Source organism: Lampetra fluviatilis, chromosome 46 (assembly GCF_964198595.1).
Source record: "Lampetra fluviatilis chromosome 46, kcLamFluv1.1, whole genome shotgun sequence".
NCBI classification, from domain to species: Eukaryota; Metazoa; Chordata; class Hyperoartia; order Petromyzontiformes; family Petromyzontidae; genus Lampetra; species Lampetra fluviatilis.
Window position 1 is genome coordinate 1,861,937 of NC_136320.1, and position 16,041 is coordinate 1,877,977.

Genomic DNA, 16,041 nt, shown 5'->3' on the forward strand with positions numbered 1-16,041 from the left:
CCTTTCTTTCGGCGGCCGACGCCGCGAGAAATTCCGATCGCGGCAGGACAATCAAGAGACTCGCAGGGCGACGGGCCGGCCGAGGCTGCAGACGCCACGAGAGGAAATGTGAAGCTGCAAAAGAGTCGTGGTTTTCCTGACGACTCTCTCCCAGTGTCGTGCCCCCCCCCTCCACAAGTTTATTTCAGTTCCTCTTCAAATTGACGTGGGCCCTGTGAAATTTCGCTGTGCAGCGCGCGATGAACACGAGACAATGCAGAGAATACGCAAATAAACAATCGGACAATAATTCGACGACGATTCCCCCCGGTGACTGTTTGGGTTTTGCGAAGCCGCGATGATCGCATCGCACTGACCGCTGCTCGAGCCGTGGACGCAACCCCCCCCCCACTCCTCCACCCCCCCCCCCTTACCTGCAGTCACTCGGGACGCTGTCAATCACCGACCGAGGTTCATAAACGTAAGGCTCAAAGGGCTCTTGCTTACCTAGTTGAAAATAACGGGTTCGATTTACCTGGTGTGGGGACTGGGGGGGGGGTGTGTGGGGATGGCAGTGGGGGGGGTGGGAGGTTGGTTGGGGGGGCAGTGTAAACGGTCACGCATGGTGGGGTAAACCGTGGGTATAACTCCTTACTCTTCCAAGACGTTTGACTGGCATAGAAGAGTGGATCTAAACACCCCTTACGCAGGGGGAGGGAGGGGGGAAGGGAGAAGGGGGGGGGGCTGTCTTTAAATGAATTGATTAAAAACTGCTTTTGTATTTATCCATTAAAGAGTTTTTTGTTGGGTTAGATCGCGTACATATAACAGTGTCGTTAGACCCGCCACCACCCGCCACAGCCAACTAGTAAGCGTTGTCACGTAAGCAGAACATTGATATATTTACGCGATCCAACCCAAAAAAACCCCTCTATTATGGATGATATTGGTCGCGAAAGCCTGCTGCGTGTTAAACTTAAAAGCCACTATTTTGCGTTCAGTACATTAAGCTCCCTCGAGTTGGAGGCTCCTTCGGGCGGCAGCCTCGCGAGCGAGCGCTTGCACGGTCTGCGCTTGTACCTTGACCGATTCAACGAACTCCCTGGAGACGACGCAGGCTAAGGTGCGGGGTGGGGGGGGGGTGCTCGCGGCGTCGTGCGGAGGACGTCCCGGAGATTAGAGGGAGAATCCACCCCGAACCGAACGGCAAAACAAAGCGCAGCACGATGCTCGCGTCGATAATACAGGGGGGGGGGGGGACGGAATTGGTTTCCATTCGTGATCTTTGAAGAAATCTTAAGGAGAGGCCAAATCCGAGAGCGATTGGCGGGAGAGGCCGGGGGGGCCGCGAGGGGCGGGCGAGTTGCACCGGGGCTACCGTGGCCCCGGGCCGGTGGTGGTCGCGATGTCTTTCTGAGATTGCCGAGATTAGCCGAAACATCGTTACCCCCCCCCTCCTACATCATCCCCTCCTCCTCCTTCTTCCTCCTCGCTCCGCTGTTTTTAGCGGTGCTGCGCGTTACGCTGGAGTCCCAGCGACAGAGAGCAGCCCTCGCTTTCACCAAACCATTTGTAAAAATAAATGAATGAATGAGTGAAGAATTAAACAATGTATGTACATGTATGTACGTATGTTGAGCCGCTCCCTGTCCACCCAGCGGTGCAACGTCCGTAACTCTCAACTTGTACGTACGTGTGTTGTACTTTTTCTGCACCGTACGTAGCCAGCCGTGCTAATCGGAGGCGCGGGGGAAGGACAGAAAGCTTAACACAACAACAAGCAGTTCTAAACAAACGAGTTTTCAACCTAGAGTTACATGGCTATTGGGTGCTACCATCCTGTACGTAAACTCGCCCCCGCCATAGGAACGTGGAACTTCCGCCACTGCCTCGGCACTGACTATAAGCATGAGACGAGAGTGATTTGCCTGAATGGCCACGTGAGAAGGGCATCTCCGTCACTTTGGAATCACGCCGTCGATGGAGGCTCCCGGTAGACGTGGAGCATTGGGCCACAAGGTTGGGCCACAACGTTGGGCCACAACAATGCCAACAAACAATGCCAACCCACTGTGCCAACGTTGGGCCAAGGTTGCGTGTTCGCTGGTCGTTCGTAACATCCAAACCGCCCGGAGAATGCGTCCGGTCTCGCCACATTGCGGACGCAAAGCAGGGGTTGAGCCTGGACAGAGCTTGGATGGGCCACCACCGTGCGTATTGTGTTCGGCAGAGTGCGGCGCATTGTGTCCGTCTATGATGTCGCATCTACACTTGCACGGTGAGAGGAGACGGGACTGCAACAGAGAAAACTCACCTTGCAGGCAGGGAGATAACACTCAAAAACCCCGCACGAATGGACTCACGAAATCCACCGTTTGTACTGCCATCAGCAGGTGGTCTACACCAACCCCCACCTCCACCCTGGCGGACGTGGGCATCAGTGAGTCTGTGGGTCCATGGGTCTGTCGGTCCGTGTGTCTGTGTGTCTGTGGGTCCCTGCGTCTGTGGGTCCATGAGTCGATGAGTCTGTAGGTCCGTGTGTCTATGGGTCCCTGCGTCTGTGGGTCCATGAGTCGATGGGTCTGTGGGTCCGTGTGTCTGTGGGTCCATGAGTCGATGAGTCTGTGGGTCCGTGTGTCTGTGGGTCCCTGCATCTGTGGGTCCATGAGTCGATGGGTCTGTGGGTCCGTGTGTCTGTGGGTCCCTGCGTCTGTGGGTCCATGAGTCGATGGGTCTGTGATTCCGTGTGTCTGTGGGTCCCTGCGTCTGTGGGTCCATGAGTCGATGGGTCTGTGGGTCCGTGTGTCTGTGGGTCCCTGCGTCTGTGGGTCCATGAGTCGATGGGTCTGTGGGTCCGTGTGTCTGTGGGTCCCTGCGTCTGTGGGTCCATGAGTCGATGGGTCTGTGATTCCGTGTGTCTGTGGGTCCATGTGTCCGTGAGTCCGTGTGCGCGCGTGGACGTAAGGAACAGCGCGACACTCACCGCGCAGTACCCTCAGCTTGACGCTCTTCGAGATCTGGCCGAGGACGTTGGAGGCGACGCACTCGTACTCGGCTTCGTCACGCGCCGGCCGCAGCGGCTGGATGCGCAGCACTGAGCTCGCTCCGTTGTCGTAGTCGATGATCTGTGCATGCGGGGGTGGGGGCGGGGCACGGAGGAAGGAGGGGGGCCGTGTCAAGACCGAAGGCACGCCACGCGCCGGTCGCCTGCGATCGAACCTTTCACAAACAAACGACGCGTCGTTGATGTTTAGAAGGTGACGATTATCACGAGAGCGGGCGGGCGGGCACCGTCGCCGCGTTGTTTGGACCCTGCCGGCCGGCGGGAGAGACCGGAGGTCACGCACCTCGAACCTCTGGGAGCTCAGCTTCTTGCCCTTCTTGGCCCAGGTGATGTTGGGCTTGGGGTCGCCGGTGGCCCGGCACACGAAGGACGCCACGCCGCCCGACACTCCGACCTGGCTTTCAGGTGGGTGCGTGAACCGCGGTGGCGCTGCAGGAGTTAGGTGGGGGGGGGGGGGGCGGCACAAAGATGCGGGCGTCAGCATGGTGCCGGGACGATCGGCGCAAGCGACGGACGTTTCCGGAGTTGTTTGCGGTGTCAATCACTGACAGGGCTGCAGACAGATGCAGCGAGCCACAACGCTAGACGCTGGCAGTGTCAGTCACTGCTTTAGTCATTTACGGCACTAGCCACACTCTGCATTACACACGGCAATAAAGACAAGATCTCCATTTAGGCTTTTAGACTGTTGGGTTAGAATTCTGTGAATGAGCAGCTATCAAGGCCGGCACGGTGAATGAGACAGTGGTGTGGCCAGCATCATACCAGGCCGCCTTTGTCTTCCCCGTGCTGCTGTTTACACACCTAACCAAGTGCTCATTTTTAAGTAGACCGAGCAGAGGAGGTCCAGGATCAGTTCGCTCCAAGTACTCATTTGAGGCTGAGTCGACCCAGGTGAGGCCCAGGACCGGTTCAGATAATCATCACTGCTGTTGGACCGTGAGTGGGAATTTAACTTGGTTCGTAGGTTCATGCACAATTGCGCTAGCCGCTGCACCAACGCTCACACTATTCACACAGCACGCACAGCGCCATGCACCCTCTCTCCTAATCACCAACACGTTCATCCATTTACTTCAAACAATTTGCGTTACTTTACGGGCAAAGCACAAATGACTGCAGAAAGGTCAGCCACTCTGTTACTGTGCCACCGCAAGCCGATTATTCAGAGATACGCTGAATATTAAGCTCTGCTGAAAGTAAAGACACCAGCCACAGTTGCGCAATGGTGTCCATGCAACCCACACTGTGGGCCACACAGTAAACCCAGAGACTCACAGAGATACATAGAGATACATAGAGATCCATAAAGATACGTTAAAGACACAAGCCACAGTGGTGCAATTGTGGCCATGCCACCCACACTGTGGGCCACACAGGAAACCTATAGAGACTCACAGAGATACATAGAGACTCATAGAGACCCATAGAGATATATTAAAAACACAAGCCACAGTGGTGTTATTGTGGCCATGCCACCCACACTATGGCCCACACAGTAAATACATAGAGACTCACAGAGACCCATAGAGATACATTAAAGACACAAGCCACAATGTGGCCATGCCACCCACACTGTGGGCCACCCACACTGTGGGCCACACAGTAAACCCAGAGACTCACAGAGATACATAGAGATACATAGAGATCTATAAAGATACGTTAAAGACACAAGCCACAGTGATGCAATTGTGGCCATGCCACCCACACTGTGGGCCACACAGGAAACCCATAGAGACTCACAGAGATACATAGAGACTCATAGAGACCCATAGAGATATATTAAATACACAAGCCACAGTGGTGTTATTGTGGCCATGCCACCCACACTAGGGCCCACACAGTAAATACATAGAGACTCACAGAGACCCATAGAGATACATTAAATACACAAGCCACAATGGGGCCATGCAACCCACACTATGGTCTACACAGTATCCACACTGTGGTCTGCGCCCCTTCAACGGAGCAGGAGGAGGAGGAACAGCAACACCACACAAACTCTCTCTCTGCTGAAAACCTCTCGTCGTGCCAGTAGCACCTCCACATTTTACATCAAAATCCTGGACATCGTTGTTGCTGCTACTGGTGAATTTTTTCCCCAAAATAAATCACACGCCTCTGTTCGTTCTGAAGAAGAAGAAACACGGCAATTTTTGCCGATGCACCTGAACATTAAAAGTAAAACTTGCTTGTCTGTGTCAACCGTCCCACCAAGTGAGCGTTCTTGTCAACAAATGCTACCACCACCCCTTCTCCACCCCCATATGGCCCAAACAACCCCCCATGACTACTGACACGGTGTGCGCAGAGGCCTTAATCATCCAGCAGTGGACTGACGAAAGGGGCTGTAAACGATGACAACTTTAGTAAATTGTAATTTAGCAGGCACGTAACGACCAGTATCAATTCTCCGGTTTCCATTCTCATGCTCAAGATGCTAGAAATATATTACAACGTATGCAAATTATATGCAAACGAGATGATTATATCACGTGTTGGGCTAAAGGTGTAAAATGAGACTACAAATGAGACGGAGATAAAAAAAAAAACCTCGACAAAGATATTTTATTCTGTGAATCAAGAAAGGGACCTCAAATCACGATAACTGAATGACTTCAGGGGCCAGGAGAGTGGGAGTTAAGTGCTTAATTAGGGCTCCACGGTAGCGAAATGTTAACTACCTCGCCTGGTGTACAGGAGGTCGTGGGTTCGATCCCAGCCCTGACGTGATGCCTGTATATTTTGAGTTTGCATGTTCTCACTCGTTTTCCCCTCCGCATTTAGAAACACGCGTTTAAGAGTATTTAGCTGCAATGCATTTCCACATGACGAGTCACTTCAATGCGCTATCGTTCGTGATGGCGTGGAGGCCCTCATCCAGCAGTGGACTTACGAAAAGGTCGGGCGCGTTATGGTTTTTCCGCTACCGCACAACCTTTGTCTCTAACCCCACCGGCCATGTAGAAGACTTGCCGTTGCAACGTTTCGCCAAACCCGCTGACCCGCCCATACTGGACATCTGTGTAAAAAAGAGCTTCATAGAATCGTAATAAAGATTACGATTCTTTCGGTCTGCTCATAAAAAAACGCGTAGAAGGCCGCACCGCGTTCAGGACGAGTGCGTTTCGGGGCGCAGACATCAGATGCGCAGCCCTCATCTTCGACGATGAGGTGGGCTAAATTATTATTTTTTTAAACATGAAAGACAGGGGTGGGGGAGACGAACGATTGGGAGCAGATGGGCCTAAGCACGCTCCCAATTATTTCATATTACTGGCTTAGTCGCGCCCGTATGCCGGCACCACTGTCCGCTGCCAGTACTCTAATCCTGGCCACGAAGGGGCCCGGGCGTGCGGGGCGTGCACGGCGGGGCATGTGTGGCGTGCGGGGCCAGCTCGAAGCTTCCACGGACCCTGCCGCTGGGACGGTGGGCGCCAAGGATACGCCAGCAGTGGACGCCGGCTGCCACCCTCTCCTCTCTCCTCCCTGCACACCCCGGCGGCGCCGCTTTCGTGAAGGGTCGCGCCATTCGTGCGCTCGCACTTTGGAAATATGGCACCCGCAAAATGTTTCAATGAAACTGTGTTAAATTTGACAAGGTAAGGCCCCCTGAGCTGTGCAGCTCTTTTTTGTTTGAGAATTGACCTGGCCACAAATGATAGCTTGAACGAAGTGGCTCATCACGTGGACATTTATTGCAGCCCAAATACTCTAAACGCACGTTGACTCTAAATGCGGAGGGAAAAAAACCGAAGGACCCGGAGAAAAATCCACGTGACCACGGGTAGAACATGCAAACTCCAGGGTCAGGATCGGACCCATGACCTTCTGTATATCAGGGGAGGGAGTTAAAATCTCGCCACCGTGGCGCCCCCTGATATGGCTAAGAGAGTTCTAGACACTCGCACCGAATTGTCAATGGAATTTCATCGAGCGCTTCACTCCACGCCCCCTCCCTTCAATGAGGCGACACTAATGCTGATTGTGCTGACGATGGGGCCTTTAAATGGTCACGCACGGTAGACTTAGCGCCGCGCCAGTAAGCAGGTCGTCGCGTAGATTTAATATGATTAGAATTCAGCAGAACCCCTCCGATCAGCGACAAAGTGGAAGGGCGAATTTCCCGCACCCTATCTGTAATCTAATCAATTAACAATATTATTGCGTTATACGCTGCGTCAATGGCGCAATTGAATCTCGGAGCGCCGTCGATCGCGAGCCACAACGGCGCGCGAGACGGAGCGTCGGGGGACACGACACGGACGCGGACGCGGTCGCGGGAAGAGAAGGCACCGGAGTAATCCGGCACCCCTCTAAGGGACGGAACGCGTCCGGAGCGGGCGTGCGACGCAGGCAGACGCAGGCCCTATACGGATTGCTGCACCGTGAGGACAGCAAAAGATGGCGGCCGCTTGGGGAGGCCTTCACCCAGCAGTCGATAGATCACGACCGACGATGGTGGTGACGAGAACCGGCCCCTTCTACATTTCGCACTCTCTCACCGTCGTCCCCGTCTGTATGGCAGCATCTATTTTGAAATCCCACTATTCACCATCATCATCGTCGCTGTCATCTACAGCCAGGATCATTCCACTGCTGGATGAATGCCCTCCAAAGCCATCCCCATCACTCGCGGTCTTGGAAAGCAACAATGCATGTAACAACTGCCCCTTCTATTCGACACCCTCTCTCCTCTCCCACTGCTTTTTGTGTTTCGTGTTGTTGTCCTTCCCACGCGCACCTCCGATTAGCGCGGTTGGCTACGTACGGCGCGAAAGAAGTTCAACATGCATACACGCTATTGATTACGACTCATCCCATCCTACCTGGCATCCTCAATTGTTTACCTGTTACTCGGTTTCATCGTATCTGGGGGACCCCTTCCCTCCTGCACCGCTATTCGGCATCACAAGCCCTCTGTGACCCAAGGGGGTGGGGGGGGGGATCGCCACCGCCGCAGCCGCAGCAGCGGCAGCATCGTCAGCGTGCTGACAAAATCCATAATGCCACGCGCTCCCAAAAAAAACAAACATTGATACAGAGGCTGACAAATAAGCGTGCGGCGTTGATAACATCGGGGCCAACCCGCACAATCACAGGACTTGGGGATTAGCGCGGATCTGATATTTTTGATTTTTCCATCAGCCCCGCTGTTTCTATTCCCTCGGCGTTTCACGAGGTTATTCAGTCAAAACCAGGGAAGTGGGGGTGGGGGGCAGAGGTGGAGCTGTGGAGGCGGGTGGGGGGTGATGGGGGCAGAGGTGGTGGAGCTGGTGTAGTGGGGAGTGGGGCAGTGGTGGTATAGCGGTTAACGCGTTGCGCTACAAAACCTGGTGACCCGAGTTCGATTCCCGCTCACGGCCAACACCAGTGACGATCATCTGAACCGGTCCTGGGCCTACCCTAGGTCGACTCAGCCTCAAATGACTACCTGGTGCGGTGTGTAAACGTCGCCACTGGGGAGACAAAGGCCGTCAGGCGTGGTGCTGGCCACCCAGCCCCTCGTGTACCGTTCCAGCCTTCATTGTTGTTCACAAACAGCACTTGCCCCAGCAGTCTATTAAGGCTATAACTTTGTCTTTAGTGGAGCGCAAGGGGTTTGGAAATTCGATAATTGGAGCGGCCGCCGGCTCATCGTCGTCATCAGGTGCAATATATCTGCCACCATCTCTTGCTCGCGGTCGCGCGATGCACCGATCTGAGAACCCGTGGTGCACGGTGGACGTCCTCTGAGCCGCTGCTCCGTGACAACTCTCGACCATCGGCACGGACGACCCGGGCAAAGAGGCTCGCAGGGCCACACAAGCTGGCCACCCCGTCACCGCCAGCAACAGCAGCAGCAGCAGCATCAGCACGTGCGCGTTCACACGTGCACACGTGCACACGCACGCCTCCGCTATCGGGCGGATGAGCAGCCCGTCTAAAGTTACTCGTGCCGTTCCCTCCCCGCACTGTATGTGGGAATCTCTGGAGCCGATCATTCTCACGCCGCCTCTTTTTTTTTGGACACGAGCCCCCCCCCCTCCTCCAGCCCAGCCCTTGTACCCCCCTCCCCACTTCTCCCCACCCCCCCCCGTGGACTCACGCTGCAGCCCCCCCCCAAACCCCAGCCCGTCCACCCCGAGCAAGCCCCCGTACTCTCGCACTTGAGTTTGACCGCGTGGGTACCGTGGACAGACCAACCACACCCCCCCCTCCCCGACCCCTTCTCTCTCTCCGAGCTCCCAACTCGTTCGCCACTTTCACTCAAGCCCCCGAAAATTTGCATCCAAAACACTCGTAACGCACAAAGCCACCGCGGAGCGGAGGCTGCGCAAACGAGCAGAGCGCAGCACGACGCATCCTAATGGCGCTCGGGAACAAACGCGCTCTGTGCGGGGGACCCTTCATGCTCGCTGCATCCACACCGCAGGGCTCTCACTCCCTCCTACCCCCTAGCTGACCCACCCCACTCGCCCGTTCGTCCCCCGGAGGCCCAAAACGCTCACTCGTTCACCCACTTGTTCACCCGCTCGCTCGTTCACCCGGTAGCCCGAACCGTTCACCCGTTCACCCACTTGTTCACCCACTTGTTCACCCACTTGTTCACCCGCTTGATCGCCCCGTTGGCCCACCTGCTCGCTAGTTCACCCACTCGCGAGTTCACCCGCTAGTTCACCCGCTGGCCAACAACGCTCGCTCGTTCACCCACGTGTTCACTCCGCTTGATCGCCCCGTTGGCCCACCTGCTCACTAGTTCACCCACTCGCGAGTTCACCCGCTGGCCCACAACACTCGCTCGTTCACCCGCTAGTTCACCCGCTGGCCAACAACGCTCGATCGTTCACCCACGTGTTCACCCACTTGATCACCCCGTTGGCCCACCTGCTTGCTCGTTCACCCGCTAGTTCACCCGCTGGCCCGCAACACTCGCTCGTTCACCCGCTAGTTCACCCACTTGCTTGCCCCACACAGCACGGTTGCCCGCTCGCCCACCCAGTTCCTTGCACTTCCGCTTGCCCCTTCCCCGCCCATATGCGACATTAACCGCCTTGACGCTGCCACCCCGCACCCAATCACCGGTCTCTCCATCCGCGACGAAGTTGAGCTCGCAAACCATTAACCTTAATTGCTCGCCAAAAGAAAAGACCCCGTTAGATGTCGTTAGGAACGAGATGCGCGGCTGAAACGAAGGTCGGGGGGGGGGGTGTAAGGGGCTGCCTCGTCGGCCGGGAACGCGTCGACGTCTCTGTCGGACAGGGGCACCCTGGGGGGCACAGAGGCGCAACAAGGCGGCAAGCGGGCACACGAGTGGCACACGAGTTCAGCGAACCGGCGAGAAGGGACCAATGAACTGCAACAAATTATCAAGCAACATAGACGCCAATTAGCGCCACTGATTTACCGAACGGAGCCCTTCTGCTCACGGGCACCGCTAAAGGCTCATTTCTCTTCGCGCACCTGCGTATTTATTTACGTATATCGGGATAATGACGTTGATAATAATAATAATACAATATCAAGTAAATGAGATACCGTTTCAACACGTGAAAATAAAATAACGTTTCGGGTTCAATCAGTCCAGTGGCGTAGCGTGGCTGCCATCACGGGCCCTGGCGCAAGAAGTGAAATTGTGGGGGGCCCTCGGTCCAATTTCACCCCCCCCCCACACACACATCTGTGTATCTCGGTTCCTTGGCCTCTCCAGCCCATGGGCCTTGGTGCAATTGCACCGCCCGCATGCTTACATCGGCCATACGGGCCTTCTGGAACAAACCCTGGACTGTATTCGACTTCTGTCGTGGTGGTCCGGTGCAGGAGTCACTGATGATGAATCCACTGCTACCGCAATCTAGTCACACTCAACGTGATCGACTGGCAGGCGTCGTCAGGGAAAGAGTGTGTAGCTCCTTCAATGTGGAGCCAGGAGCTATGACTGGCGACCGCCATCAACACAAAATGCGAGACCTTTATTTTGCACAATAACAATTTGTATTTTTTATTTTACCAGGTAAGGCCCACTCAGCGGCAATATAGCTATTTTGCAGAAGCGACTTGCCCATCACAAATGATGGCTTATCATGTGGAAATTTAGAGCAGTCCAAATACTCTAAAGGCGTGATGTTGCTTCTAAATGTGGAGGGAAAAACCAGAGGACCCGGAGAAAAATCCAAATATACAGCAGGCGTCAGGGTTGAGATCGAACCCACGGACCTCCTGTATACCAGGCGAGGCAGTTAACATCTCTCCGATTAGGTCACCGGGAGCTGCCGTCTCTCTTGCAAGGGAGTATCATAACGTTTGCTGTAGCGCAGAGGACGCCGGCCAAATAAAACACAAAATAAACATCGCAAAAAACATAAAACAACACCGAGTGGCAAAACGGGGTGCCAGCGTGGCGAATCAACGTACGGATTTGAACGTCGTGCGAGAGTGGACGGATAACGTGACGGGCATCCGGAGTGGTCTACAGTTGCGCACAAAAAATGGAAAGCGTGGCGCTCAAGCATCGCGGACTGCATGCAGGCAGCAGCAGCAGCGGCGGCAGCGAACGGGTTACGCGGAGCGGTGAATTAAAACGCAGAGCTAAACAAATGGGAAAAGGATCAATATCATACATTATTAATACACAAAGTAAAGAAAGGATCCAAACTGTAAACAACAACAACAGCAACAGCGACAGCAAACGTAAGGCTGAATTTAAAGCCAGTATCTTCAATACAATATTAAAACGTCAAGGTTTTAAGTGAGTGGTAATTGGTTTAGGCATAGTGAATCCAATGCGAATAATTCAATAACATTTTAGAGCCTGAAGTCAATCAACTGCAGGATAAACGGCTTCCGATACTGTGTCATCCACGGGGATAATTTGACCATACTTCACTCTGATGGTCAATGCAAGTTGGCGAACACTGCAGGGTGCCCAGAACCGGTTTTGGATGAGCCACGGCCGGTTATCGACGTCGGATCTCAAGGATCAGTCGAAGCCTTTAAGTCTGGGCCCATCAAACCATCATCATCATTATCATCGCCGTCGTCATCATCGTCGTCGTCGTCGTCCTCGCAACTGAATATTCACACCGCCGCTCCCACGCAGTACCCCTCGAGGTGCCCTGTGACAGGGGATCCCCCGGTGGCAGCTGTCCCACTGCGGCACATGGGAGGCCCATTGCGGTAGCAGTGGGGGGTGGGCGCGTAATTTTTATTATTAAAATATATTACCCGACTAATCTCTTGAGATTGAACATTTCATTTGCAAGTGCGCCCAGCAGGGTCGATGTCCCTTCCCAATGAACTCATTTACGGAGTAGAATTTTCTTTTTTAAAATCAAAGTTCAGAGCCTACGCCGCAGTCCACTTTTCGGAGCGCTACGTTGGAGTTGTCGCCTCTCTGCCACCGCTCTCTGGTGTTGGGAATATCGAACGGTTCAGTATCCCCGCACGGTTCTGATCGTAGACCGAGCTGCTTGCCCGGTGCTGCATGGGGATTCCGCGTAGTCCGCTAACTGGACCTCTCGAGGAACAAGGGTACTTAGGAAGGGAAGCCCCGTTAAATTTCGATTCAAAGCTTTCGTGACTGCAGGGATTCATCTTCTTGGTTCTTTCGGTAAAGTCACGTAGAAGAGAAGTAATAAAATAATAAAAATAAAACATAATAAAATAATTCTCACGACGTTTCGGCCACAACGCAAGCAGCCGTCCTCAGGTGAAAACCAGGTCTGTCAAACGCTGTCGCCTCGACAGACCTGGTTTTCACCTGAGGACGGCTGCTTGCGTTGTGGCCGAAACGTCGTGAGAATTATTTTATTATGTTTTATTTTTATTATTTTATTACTTCCCTTCTACGTGACTTTACCGAAAGAACCAAGAAGAGGAAGCCCCGTTTTTATATATTTTATTACACTTTCATTTAACGTGCCCGTTTATATTCTTTCAAAGCTTTGACACTTGATATCGTCGCATCAACGAAGCCTAACGAGTTGCAATGTTGGACACAGACTCATCGTCTCGCGTGACAATTCAAGATTTCATTTAAAGAACCGGTCCAGGTCCCGCCGATCCTGGGCCCCCTTCGTGTTTTTCACTAAATTTTTTTTCTCCGTCTTAAGGAGAGAAGTGCGTGAAAATCCGCGACTCATTTGCCCATAATGAAGACCACAATGACCTGGTCGGGGGACACGTGACCTCCACTTTTAATCAGCCCGGGCGCAATAGCCTCGAGTGCCAGTGTCAGGTGCCGGGCCGAGAGATTTAATTGGATGACTGATTGTACGGTACACAATTTAAAATTCACATTAACTCTGCGGAGAAAGGCCCGGGCATCGAGCGCTAGATGTGGAGGCACAGTTATTTCACCTCTTGCCTCGTCTCAATTAATTTCAATGCATGAGCTGCGCAGGCAGAACAGCCAGTCCCCCCTCCCCTCGCCCCTCGCCCCACACCCGCGGCCCCCCACCCCACCACAATCATCCACCCCCGGCTCCTACCCCCTCAACAACACAGGCTGCTGCTCCCAAATGCGTGATGAATTGCCTGCCTCCCTCCATCTCTCCATCCCTCCCCGCCACCCCTCTCCCCCCTTCTGCCTTCCCTCTCTCCCGTTCGATGATGGCAGGAGGCACTACCCCGTGGCGTGGGGTGTGTGGTTTGGCATGGGCCCAAACCCAGTGCGAGGAATTAAATGCCCCCCCCCCACACCCGCCATGTCCAGTTTTGCCCCCCTCGTCGTAGGTAGGCGCACAGCGGCGCCCCCTTCAGGCTGGATGCGAGATTATTGCTACCGCCGCTCATGAGGTGATCCGCTCACGAGACATTCGAGAGCGGCGTCCTTCATTGGAAGGCCCGCGGATCACTGGCAGCCCCTGGTGGCCTTAAGTGCGACCCCCCCCCCCCCACCGGCAAGCGGACAAATGTGAAAACAACCCCTTGCAGGCGGTGTGGCGGATCTCACACTGATGATGTCTTACAGGCAAAAGTGGTTACCCCACCTCTGAAAATTTGCGAAGAACACCGCTCTAGAGCATCAGTGTGCTGAACCACTACGCCACTGCACCCAACGTACGTACACCATACACACACAAAGACTGCTGGCTTATAAACTCTGGGGGCAAGTGCCAGGGTGGTCCGAGGCGGGGTTCAGTGATCACCTGCCGCAGATGTTAGCCGTGGCAGGGAATCGAACTCGAACTCGGCAAGTCGCCCGACTCTTGCTGGATGGAGGGAGGAGGGTGACCCAGTCCATCGCACCTCGCCAGCATGGCCCTGATCCGTCTCCCGCTCGGTTGCGAGCGACTTGCTGTACGCACAGCGAGAGCGGACCAATCAGCTCATTTGCATAAGCCAGCATTGGCAGTGTTGCACTTCAGGGCCGTGAGTGAGAGAGATGGCGATGACCTGGGGCGGCCTTCACCCAGAGCGGCGGATTGATGATGGGCGATTGTGATGGGAGTCCCACGTCGCTCCGCGGTGGGACCCCTCGGCAGCGACGGGGCAGCTGGGCGTGGGCGAGTCGGGGATTTATTTTCGGTTTTAGGGGGGTTGCCCCACTTTTGCGTGGCAGGTGGCGCCATGGGTAATCCTCATCCTCTGACCGGCGCGGCGCGGCTCTGCTCGGTGGGGGCCACCGCCTAATCCCCTTCGTTTCACCGGGACCCCCCCCTTCCTACTGTACAGACACTCAGCTGTGTGTGTGTGTGTGCGTGTGTGGGTGTGCGTGTGTGGATGTGTGTGGGTGTGCGTGTGTGGATGTGTGTGGGTGTGCGTGTGTGTGTGGGTGTGGGCACGCGCACCGCGATTCCCGAGTTCAACTCCCGCTCACCATCAATAACATCGGCGAATATTCGAACCGGTCCTGGGCAGCAAGTTGGCACAGCGGGGAACAAGGGCAGTGCGCATCTGTCAGTCGTCTCAGTCAGTCAACCCATAACGACACCTGGGTCTGACCCGTGACCTCCTGCCAGCGAGCGTTCGACGCTTTACGTGGCTTCAAAATGCACCTAGCTTGGCACAAGCGCCGTGTTGACGTCATCGTCACTTGGTGGTGAATGACGGCTGCTGTTTTGTACGCGCATGTCTGGGTGTTTGCGTGCGTGCGGGCGTGGCGCTGGCCACCCACCCCATTGTGCGCCGTGCCACTCATCATAGGTGCTCGATAACAGCATTTGCCCCCAAAAGTCTGTTAAGGCTATACGGGGGGGGGGGGGGGTCTTTTGTCTTTGTCTCTATGCGTGTGCGCGAGCCACTGCCCCTGACGCAGCCCAATTAGGACCGCTTAATTGGAGCGCTGCCTCGTGGCTGCAAGGAAGCTTTCACTCATCGCTCCGCCGTCGCAGCGGCTCGGGGGTTAGTGGGGGGTTCGTTGGGTGGGTTAGGAGGGGCAGGAATGTGGATGTGTTCACCCAGGGGGGGGGGGGGGTCTCTCCCCTGCGAGCCAGGTGTACGCACAACGAGGCACAGCTACAAACATCCGACGGGCTCTCACTCTCTCTCTCGCTCACCGAGAGGAGAGGGGAGGGAGGATGGGGCCGTGTCCTGGAACCTGTCCCGCTTGTATCGTTCGCGAAATACCCATAACCATATACGATCGTTTAAGTGCTGCTTGACACGGGCAATTATATGCCACCCTGAGTTGTTTTTGTATTGCCAACCCCCGCCATCCCCTTCTCCCTTTAAAGTTACAGATTTTGTACCACTCCCCCCTGGGTTGTCGGGACGATGCCGGATCGAATTCCTGGCGCGGTCGTTGAAGCAATTTCGCGAGTTTCTAAAATCCACCCTCCTGCCTCTTGTCCATCCCACATTCAGTGGCGTGTGCCCCCATCATTTCCAAGACGTTTGCACAACGTGGGAGAGTAGGCCAAGTAGCTTTTAGGGGGTGAGAGCAGGCTCTCTAGAGCTTCCTTGCTCTGATGGAGGTCCTTTCTGCCAACAGCATCAGCAAGGAATTGCGGGGGGCGGGGGGCACCTTTACCCCATTTATAGTTTCCCCGTTATGCCCCCCACTGCATCTGGGGGAC

The 16,041-nt window shown here is 54.9% G+C and overlaps 1 protein-coding gene across 24 annotated transcripts in view; it reads right to left on the reverse strand.

Annotated features, from left to right (window-relative positions):
* PTPRD (protein tyrosine phosphatase receptor type D) overlaps positions 1-16,041 on the reverse strand; it is a 214,913-nt gene that overhangs the window by 111,686 nt on the left and 87,186 nt on the right. For all 24 annotated transcript variants that reach the window (XM_078876899.1, XM_078876908.1, XM_078876909.1 and 21 more), the window contains exons 3-4: positions 3,327-3,472; positions 2,963-3,104 (exon numbers count right to left, since the gene is read on the reverse strand). In XM_078876899.1, the coding sequence (XP_078733025.1) occupies positions 2,963-3,104; positions 3,327-3,472 (288 nt within the window). The remainder of the gene's footprint in view (positions 1-2,962; positions 3,105-3,326; positions 3,473-16,041) is intronic.